The sequence below is a fragment of the Echiichthys vipera genome (genome assembly GCF_963691815.1).
Source record: "Echiichthys vipera genome assembly, chromosome: 12".
Taxonomy (NCBI): domain Eukaryota; kingdom Metazoa; phylum Chordata; class Actinopteri; order Perciformes; family Trachinidae; genus Echiichthys; species Echiichthys vipera.
In genome coordinates, this window is record NC_139837.1 from 11,790,619 (window position 1) to 11,801,372 (window position 10,754).

General features: G+C 38.9%; 2 protein-coding genes across 2 annotated transcripts; both read right to left on the minus strand.

Annotated features, from left to right (window-relative positions):
• Positions 1-294: 294 nt before the first annotated feature.
• Positions 295-6,159, minus strand: LOC310954885 (uncharacterized protein; the record flags this gene model as incomplete). The annotated part of the gene is made up of 2 exons (XM_083924573.1): positions 295-1,618; positions 5,176-6,159. 2 exons carry the CDS (start codon positions 6,157-6,159, stop codon positions 512-514), a joined length of 2,091 nt encoding a protein of 696 aa, XP_083780699.1. The 3' UTR covers positions 295-511.
• Positions 6,160-7,688: 1,529 nt separating this feature from the next.
• LOC310954811 (B2 bradykinin receptor-like) lies at positions 7,689-10,387 on the minus strand. Its single transcript, XM_083924497.1, has 2 exons — positions 10,330-10,387; positions 7,689-8,845 (listed from the first exon to the last, which is right to left on the minus strand). The coding sequence occupies exons 1-2, from the start codon at positions 10,347-10,349 to the stop codon at positions 7,804-7,806; spliced, it is 1,062 nt and encodes a 353-aa protein (XP_083780623.1). The 5' UTR covers positions 10,350-10,387; the 3' UTR covers positions 7,689-7,803.
• Between the last annotated feature and the right edge of the window lie 367 nt (positions 10,388-10,754).

Genomic DNA, 10,754 nt, shown 5'->3' on the forward strand with positions numbered 1-10,754 from the left:
TAGTACTTCAAGTGTTCAGTTGAATCAATTACACAAAGCATTCCAGTTAGACAAAAAAATCGTAAAGAATAAGTAAAAAGTGTTAATACTGCATAAATATTGTTTTTTACTAAATATCTTTTTGTACATGTCAAGAAATACTGTACAAGGAGAATTAGGAATGTGAATGCTAAGTCTGTCATGTTAGCCAGCGCTATGAGAGACTCATGGTTTGTGTAATCAGTTCAATGAAACAGATTCAGATACATATTGTGCATCTCTGCAGAGCAAGAAATAACTGTCTTTATGGGTGCTATAAACATAAATCTAATTCCATTTCTTCTACAGATTAGAAGCCAATATCTTTTGTTGTATCCATTATTTCTATAAAGCCCTTTATTAAACATCCTCTGAAAGTGCTGTTAAACTATGTAACAGCATTATTGTTGCGTTAAGTCTCATGAAATAACTAAGACTCATATCCTGTAGATTGTTTTCTTATTTCCATAAGCGGTAATGGAAGTGGAGGAAGTCATATGTTATCCTTTGCATTAACAATGACCACAGTCTTAATTTGCTCCATTCTGTTAATGTAAGTGGATACAACAGAGCGTTGATATGTAGTCATATCTGATCCTCTGCGCTGAAGTCTGGTCCTCCTGTAGATGGAGCTAACTTTCCTCCTAAAGTACTGCCCTGAGAAGACATATAGCAGTGGGTTCAGGGCACTGTTCACAAAGGCCAGGTACACTGAAACCTGACCTCCTATATCGAGAGTGTGGGACCACAGCTCCTCGTCCAGCACCTGGACATCACAGAGTGTGTCGAGGAACGTGAAGACCTGGAAAGGACCCCAACACAGTAAGAATAGTAGTGTTACAGCGTACACTAATACTGTGGCTTTTTTGTCATTAGTGTCATGAAAAGCAAACCTCTCCTTCCTCTGAACCAAAGCCATGATTATGTTTCCACTGCTGAAAACAATGACCAGAACAGGGAGTACAAAGCCCACCGCATTCATCACAATCTGATGGGCCAACTTCCAAGAGCTGTCATGACTATAATCCAGTATACAGGAAGTCGTCTCCAACTCCTTGATGAATTTCACCTTTCTGTGAACAACTGTTGGTATGCTCAGTAGGACTCCTAGCAACCAAAGGATGAAGCAGATTACTTTGGCATACACCGTCCGTCTGAGCCACCTGGCCTTCATTGTCTTCACAAGTGCCAGGTAACGGTCAACACTAATCATTACCAGGGTGTAGATGCTGGTGTAGAAATTGATGAGGATGACTGAGTTGACCAGTTTGCATAAAGCATCTCCGTACGGCCAGTTAAAGTTGTTGAGGATGTTCATTGCCCAGAAGGGAAGGCCACACAGGAGAATAAAGTCAGCCAGGGCAAGGTTGCTCAGGTAGATCTCTGCTACAGTCAGTCGATCCTTGTGGATGAAGAACACCCCTAGGACTAAACTGTTAAAGAGAAGGCCTAATATGGATATTGTGAAGATGTACGGGGGGACGATTGTGTAGATGAGCTCCCATTCTACAGAGGTTGGAGACTCTGATGGACTGGATGACAGGGACCCACTGCTGTTTTCAGACCACAGTGTAGATACAAGTGTCACTGGCTCCATGGGCTAGGAAACAAAATAATTGTACATAACTCAACAGTAAAGTGCTGTTATTTGCTTGAAAACACATTATGCTATGTTACTACTGTGCCAGAGATTAAAAATACATTTTAGGTTAATCATTTTTAGTTTATGCACAATAAAACAAATACAACATGTTGTAAAATACATATATGATAAAAGTGTTGCCAACATGATGACATGTTTGTTCAGTTAGGCAGCTTTAGTGTTGAGGAAAACAAGGATCCACACATTTACAAGATTAACATATATTTGCCAAAATAACTACCTTACTTTATATCAAGCTAAACATTTAGACTGTTTAGCACTTTAAAGTATGGACATTAAAAAGAAAAATAGGACAGAAAATGAGAAATTCTTACCGCACGTTCCATGAAAGTGTTCCTGCTATGGTCAAAATGCTAATGATAAAAGGCACGTCTGTAAAAGGGCTCATGTGTGTACACTGAGCTTCTCGTAAGAGTACACAGAAAGTCAGAGGAGAGGACTGCTTTGAGCGTTTTTGTATATAGTTGCATTCTTCCACACCCTTTGCCAAGGAGTTCAATATATCAACTTGTTTATACGCGTCACAATTTGGTCTGTGCAAATATTAGAGACGATCTGAATGATGTGTTGCAGCAAGTAGTTGGCTTCTTTAGCACTACTTCAGACTATTAAGAAAATATAAAGAAAGAAAGCATTGCTTTATCATAACTAATGATGCATTTTAATTATGTTATTATTTTTATTACTTTGCAAGTAAAACTTACTGATACTGACAGTGTTTTCATTACAACATTCTTGGTTCAAAGGGAAGGTTATGTGCAAAAATGTGATACACATTCATCTGTTTTAACCGATAAACAGGATTGTCTGTTTACACAGTCTGTCATACGATGTTGGGATAAATGTATTTAATGATTTACTTGTCAATTTATGAACATTTATCTGTTGTACAGTAAATTGCCTAGATAATAAAAATACATCCATATTCCTATTCATCCCTACTGTGCAATCCTATCCGTATATATTCTAAATGTACTAATTCAAGCTGATGCAATGGCAACAATAACAAACTTGATATGTCTTAGAACTAAATATCAAATTGGACATAATACAAAACTGTGTTTCTTTCTGTTATCTAAAAATGAGAATGAGGCTGCATCCCTTTTATAGTCAAAATGATAACGACACACTTGAATCATGCAGTCCATTAGGACATTGTGAAAGGGAATCTGGCTCATTGTCATTAAAAACAATCCCTTCTTACCAAAACAAAGAGACTCCATGCTTCTATATACTTTATTGAAGACAAAAAATAGTCATACATGGTTGAATTATCTTGAAAAAGGTTAAAATAATCATTCTTTAAAGCCTAGTTGACAAATTATGTAATTCAAATGCTCCATTTTTTATGGAAGCCCTGAAAAGCAAGCTGAAAAAAAACTTTTGGGGGGGGCATTGTTGGCAAAAACCTAAGTTTATGTCGTATGAGTTAATATCTCCTACGTACGAGATAACCGTTAAGGTTTAATCTGGCTGTTTTGAGCGTGAGAAAGCCATGCTGAATGAAATGCCTGGCATGATACACAGATCTCTGATCAAACATCATGGACGATGTCCCCGCCACACACACACACACACACACACACACACACACACACATTCACATTTCCCCGTTGCGGGATAAATAAAGTAATTATTCTTCTTCTTCTTCTTCTTCACACACAAGCACACACCTGACATGACAACTCACGTGATAATATAGCCTATAAGTGCAATTAAACCTCAATGATTAACGTTGCTGGGGAAGTGAGTGAGCGGGACCAAAGATCTCGTGTTTATCGTATAAATCGCCTGAAAACAACAGCAGTCTGCTACAGTTAAAACACACAAACCTTCTGTCAGTCATGTCTAGACACATCAGTGGTAATGTACAGACAATGTCCAGGCTGTACCTAACTTGCTATTTGTTGTTCCATTGATTTTACATATGGAACTTCTTGCATCCAGATTCATCCTATACACATTAGGTAGGTTAACCACCTTTAGTTAAGCTACCTGCACTGTGATAACACTCACCCATCTAACCCGATTATGAATATTAAGTAGCCGTGTGGACCTCTGGTAGAGAGAGCAGCCCATAAGTGTCTTCACAATATTATTTCATCAGACTTAATATCTACACTGTTTAACCGAAATCTGCACATACTGTCCCATTATGTTTTACAGACATTTGTAGATAACTAATAAGGTAAAACATTTGTTTATGCTGCATTTTGCTGAACTTTCACTTCCCTTTGTATTGTGTGCCAGGCGTTTCATTCAGCACGGCTTCTCTAAACCCTCAAAGTAGCCTAATTCATTTAAACATTTATCTCGTAGATAGGAGGTATTTACTCTGAGATATTTATCTCCTACGTACGAGTTAATATCGCCTACCAGATAAGCTTGTTTGAAAAAAGGTGTCAGGGCTTCCGGTAATTCTTTATTATATTGATAGTGCAGAAGCAAAAGTCATATTTCACAATATACATTCAGTATGGCAGGATGATACACTTCAAATATTTAGGTACATAAGTTGGAGTAAGAGCCAGCTTCAACACGTGAAGTCTTTGAAAAATCGCACTGCTTCCTGATGCCTTCCTGATGCCTAGGGTAACATCCTTGTTAAACCACCAGAAACTTAAGCTTTGTTATGACAGCTCACCTTGGCTTTGTTTAGAAAGAACAACAGACGTAGAACTTCCCTGAGAGGGATCTGCTGTACAATAATCATAATCATATGACATTAAGTTCAAGATGAACAAACACAACACAGTATAATGGAAAACATTAGACGAAGTTAGTTCTGGAGGTAATTCATCAAAAACGGTTATGCTCTTACATCTAGAATTAATTTCACATTTCTCTACATTTTCCCCCAGAAATATCACTCCAAAAATCCAAATATAAGAATTTAAACTATTTTGCATGATTGATACCACTCTTATGTGTGTATGGTACATATGACATAGGATAGCTTATCCACCTACCAGATCCTTTAAGATAACTGATAAACACATTATATCATGTTTATTGGATCCTTCTGATAGTTTACAAACTACATAGTATGGTTTTAAGAGGGTTATGAGCAAGCTTATTTCTTTTATTGTATGGAGTAGCAACTAAGAGCTTTAGAGGCCGTAGTAGGCATTTTTGGTTACCTTAGTATAGAGTCTGGCCAGCTGTTTCCTAGTCTTTCAGGACTTAATGCTAAACTAAGCTAATTAGCTGCTGGCTGCAGCTTCATATTTGACCCACAGACATGTGAATGGATGAATCTTATCATCTAACTCTCATCAAGAAAGTGAATAAGCTGATCTCCCAAAATGTCAAACTATTTAAATGGGCAAAGGTTAATACGTGACTGTAAAATGGTGAGTCTATATAAAACACACTTGCACACACGTTTGCATGTCAAGTAAACTGATTTCTTTAAGAGCAATTTTTGGTCAAACTTTTCTCTATATGTGTAGTTACATTTAGATTTTAGTGCTCTCAGTTTTAGTTGAGTTGACATTGGACGGACCAGAGTTCCCCCATTGCCTTTTCCTCCTGCATAGTACTAGTCTGAAAACTTCCCCTGCCCTTTGCTTGAAGTGCTTCCCCACAATCACATAGAGAAAAGGATTCAAAGAGCTGTTACTATAGCCAATGTAAGTAGCCAACTGGTTGCCAATGTCCAACACGTACGCCCAGGTACATCCAGAAATGACTTCATAATAATCCAAGGTGTCCAAGAAGATCAGAACTTGGTAGGGCAGCCAGCAGAGAATGAATACAGCCAGAACAATGAGAACCAGGTATGCCGCCTTCCTTTCCACACTGCGTCTGCTGCCTTTTCTTATCTTCTGGCTGCTCCGAAGGACTTTAGCGATGTGGTAACTACAGAAGGACACAATGGGAACAGGGATAAGGAAGCCTACTGCGCTGACAGTCATGTTGTACCGCAGTCTCCAGCCCTCATGTGGATACGCTAGGTAGCATGCGTCAATGCCCAGATGTGGGAAGAACTGGACGGATCGAAAGAGGATAGCAGGGAGGCTGAGCAGGACCCCAGCAACCCAGATACTGAAGCAGATCCCACGTGCCCAGAAGGCCCGTCTTTCCCTCCCCTGGGTTAGGGGTCTAGTCAGGGCTAGGTATCTGTCCACACTCACAAGGGTAAGGAACAGCACACTACAATAATAATTCATCCCAATAACAACGCTGATAAACTGGCACATTGACTCTCCAAACGTCCAGTGAAACTTGTTGATAATGGTTGTTACCCAGAATGGCAGGCAGGAAACCATGAGGAGATCGGCTGCTGCCAGGTTGCTGAGGTAGATGTCGGCCACAGAGCTGCGCCGCTTCTGGAGACAGAACACACAAAGCACAAAGGAGTTGCCGATCACTCCAAGGAGGCAGATGATGGACATGTAGGCAGGTTGCATGGTGTAAACCCAGTCCCATGCATCGGTGTGGTTGCAGACAAGCTCAGCTCTTGTGGCACTCTCCATGAGTAATGTTGATCACAATGAAAGCTGTTGCACAGTAACAATGATTTAAGTGTAAGAAACACAAGGGCGTGTTCAAGACTAATGCAGTACAAATGACATTAAAACCTTTTAACTCTGTCAACGTAGGTTAAATGTCTGTGTCGCTACCTACATGTCATGATTTAAGTTCCAAAGTGAGTAGGGATAATTGATTTAATGGAGTGTTAATGATTTAAGGGTGGTTTATCGGGCAGAGCACACAGCACACACACATGCCTCCATCGAAGAGGAGCCATCTTAGCAACAAATAAGTATTGAAGAGAACCCAGGCCACACTTTGGTACCTGCATAGACTCACAAACATCCACTCAATGAAAACTCAGTCCAGCTAAATTCTGCTCCCTTTTTGTGTAAGGAAATATGAACTACAGCTTTTGGGCATATTTTCCCATTTTTCAGAAAAGGATAAAAGCATTTTTGACTAAGCTTCTAAGCTTCAGTTTCTCATGGCATGACATCTGAGGGGTAGCTTTACTAGGAGACATGCTGTCAACTTTCTTTGCACGTTAGTGACAGGAATACGTTGTCATGTATTGTCTTTGAACTTTGATTTAAAAAATCCATACATTTTTCCCCTTTGTGAACACTTGACCTTTATATGGTTAGGTTTGTTTTCCACTGAGAACGTGGAACTTGGCAAGTTAGGCTAACTAGCATAATCCTAAAAGACAGACAGAAATACATGCAACGAGGTCAGACTGTATTTTTGGCATGAATTTCACCCTTTGAGGTATCTCTGTCTGCCTGCATGTTTTTTTGTTCCACAACAATTTTCAGCCCTGGCAATAGTGGTAAAGCCTGACTCCTAACAAAGATTTCCTGTTTGGCACGACATGCCTTCATTTAGGTTACAACTAGGGGTGTACCCTTGCCCGCAGCCCACAATGAGTCAACATTGGGCCATTAAATGGGGGTGTGGGGAGTAATGTACAAATGATGTCCATACAGCCAACAAAAATGAGCATGCTTGTGTCACCACTGGAAACTCTTTGACAGAATCCTGTTTTTAACTCTGCAGACAATGAGTCAGAAACACCAGAAAACACTTAGCAAGCAGTTGTTGGGGCACTCTTATATTCTATTTTTTGTGCTCAACTCGGCATTTAAATATATTATATTCATTCAACATGACATTCGTTAAACCATAAGTATGTTTTATTTGACCTGAAAAATACTGGTACTATTTACAATCTCAGTTATCAGCAATACAAGACAGAATATGAAAACATTATTTACATAAATTAATTCACAGCAACCAGGCTGATTTCTGCAAATTCTTGTAAGAGGACAGTTGTAGTTTCTTGTATATGGTGAAACTGTTAGAAAAATAAGAACAATTAATTCATGCCCTACATATACTGTACAATTTTTTACTTAAAAATATAATTAAAGATTTTTCATGTAAAATATTGATTTGAGGAAAGGTTATATGGTTCCATTATAACACAATAACATATCCAATACAAATCTTATAATAATGAAGCTAGCTCATTACTTGAATCATTTACATACAGTACTGTGCAAGGCTGTTAGATGACTGTACACCACAGTTATCTTTCTGCAAAGTCTGTTTCTGAGAGGAACAAGGCTTTTGAAGGCAGTATTTTATACCAATGTCTTCAATGTAGAGGACAGGTTTGATAAACGTGAAGACTCACTGGTTACTGTTTTCTTAATGCTCCACTGCTTGAAGAGTTCCTGAGCTTTTTTCCGAAAGTTCTTTCCTACACAGACGTAGAGGATGGGGTTGAGAACGCTGTTGAAGAAGGCTAAGTAGGTGAAGATCTGATTGCAGATGTCTAGCACAGATTCGAGGTGACACCCTCCCAGGATGTCAGCTTGTAAGAGCACGTCCAGTATGGTGACCACATGAAATGGCACCCAGCAAATAAGGAACGCCAGAAGGACCATCAGCACCAGAGTAGTGGCCTTCTGCTCCGTTTTCACAGCATTGAACCTTTCTACTGCCTGGATCTTCAAAGCCTGAATAATCTTGACAGTGCAGAATGAGATAATCGAAATTGGGATGATGAAGCTAAAAACAATCAATATCACATTAAAGAGAAACTCTGCACTTTGGTTTGGGTAGTTCAGAAAGCATGCATTTACGCCATACTCTGGGAAATATTTCATTTCCCTGAAGACGAGTGCAGGGACACTCAGGAGCAAGCCAAAACCCCACATTAGCAGACAGCCCAGTTTGGCGTATTTTGGCCTACGCATTCTGCCATGGGACATTGTATGCACCAGTGCCACATAGCGATCAATGCTAACCAGAACGAGAAAGTAGATGCTGCTGTAGGCGTTCATCTTAATGCCCAGGTTGACAACTTTGCACAGGAACAGACCAAACGGCCAATTGAAACCATTGTATATATTGACAGCCCAGAATGGCAAACAGCACACCAGGATGAGGTCAGCAGCAGCTAGGTTGCTCAAGTAGATCTCAGCCACGGTGCAGGCCTTCTTGTGGAAGCAGAAAACTATCAGGACAAACACGTTGAGCATGATTCCCAGCACAGTGATGAGCAGTGTATACACCGGCTGGCTGGTGTGTAGCCATTCCCAGTCGTACGGATCAGGACAATCAGTGCCATTGGTGTTGTTTGGGTCTCCATATAAAGCTGTGGGGCTGAAGACTGGGACGCTGTGGAGAGCATAAAACAAAGACAATTAAACAGTGACACTAAAGCAAAAGTTTCACATTTTGAACAAAGACAATATAACGTAAGGAAAACATCTGCAAATGATTTGGTACTTTTGAGGAAATGTATTCACCTGACATGCTTACTGTAATAACAATGGTCATGATTAAGCTGTGTGCACTGTCATCACCCAAAATTTACAGTTTCCACTGAATAACTAAAATTAAAATTAATGTAGTATAACAATCGTTTAACTATATACATTTTAATGGTTTATCAATGAATCCCTTTTGTATTTCTAGTTATGATGATGATGTTGGGTTAAACTGTGCAATTTTCTTGTTGGGTAAATGTTCATTATAGGGTCGTCCCCTCACTTAGTCTTTATGTTTCCACAGGAGCAGAGTTAAACAGCAGTGAGTGTGGAAGTGTACTAAAATAACAAACTGACAACATGAATGAAATGTAATTTAATTGAGCATTTATATCATAAGCTGAACCCTTTGAGCACAAACTACAAACCCGATGATAAAACATCCGTCTCCACAGTGTATATCAAACTGCTACAGGAGCACTGCACTGCAACCTTTACATACACCACCTGAAGCCCCGCATTCATCCATAAATCAATAAGTACTACCATCATACCTGCGTCCACGTCATGTAATAACTCCAATAATGAGAAACATGCGTGGCTCTGTTCAGCCTAATTTCCCTTGGGGGGTATGCGACTCTTTTTTGCACACTGAGATTTGATCTCAGTCAGGAATCATTTGCACTGAACCATTACATCAAAGTGACCCTATACACATATGCGAATGTTTCTGAATATATTAAGAATCGATAACAATCAAGAGAGTTGCAACTTAGGAGCGTAGGTCTACATAAAACGTGTCACAGTAGAGTTCGTTTTCGTTACTTTAAGTAGGCGGTCATTATGTGGCAGTGAGCAAATTGATGCATGAGCAGTTTTTAGCAGAATGCATGTACTTTACACTTACTAAATATTTGTCATAAAATATATGGTTGTCTTTTGTAAATCTTGGTATACTTAGGCCAAAACTGAGCTCAGATATGACACACTGCAATTAATACAACTTTCATTAAATTGTCGATTCTTGGATCACATCTGTTACTACTACTTTTTGTGTATTGTACAAACAAAACATTTAACAAAAATGCATATAGCAAAAAGGTAGAAGGGGCTTCTGCTCACTGTTATAATACTAAACAGGAACAAGGAGATAGATTACATGCTTAAAGACATGTTTAACGGGTTGGGAAAAGTCTAGTTTATTTTGGCTGTATTTCATTGAACATCAAATAACATATTTTCTTACCTGATACATCTTACTGTAAAATAAATCTAAACACATGTCAATATGTTTTTAAGAAGAGAAAGAAATAGTATTATTATTATTAAAACACCATCAGTTCAATTCTAAATGTTAAAAAATACATTTTGTGTCAGTGCAAATATAAATACCTTGTCGTTTGAAGAGTCATTCCTCCTGAGTAAGTCCAGTCTTCACTGCACCAGTAACTCTCTGTTACTCTTCTCAGCCTGTCTCTGACTCACTCTCTTATAGGAGACCTATAATTAGTCAACCAAATTCAGTCCCCATACACTCTAGTCTCTCTCTCCTGTTTGTCCCCTGTCCTGTTCTGAGTAAGATCATTCAAAGCATGTCTATGTGTTTATGATCTGGCAAAGTTTATGTTTATTTGCTTGATGTTTTATCATTGGATGAAGATTTTTCCAGTATGCAGCAACTTTAGTGGAAGTTAAAGTACCAAAGTGGGTGGCTGACGTTGGTCTGTTTTTTTTCAGCAGTAGAAAAAACACCCACATATTTGAGGAATTATTTCACATTTTGTTGGAAATAATAATTACAAAGCAAATCATTTTAA

Excerpts from the sequence above, each read along its gene's own strand:
- LOC310954811 (XM_083924497.1), bottom strand. The coding sequence starts at position 10,349 with ATGACTCTTCAAACGACAAG. Across the intron at positions 8,846-10,329 it reads ATGACTCTTCAAACGACAAG|CGTCCCAGTCTTCAGCCCCA; the intron begins GTATTTATATTT and ends TGCTCTCCACAG.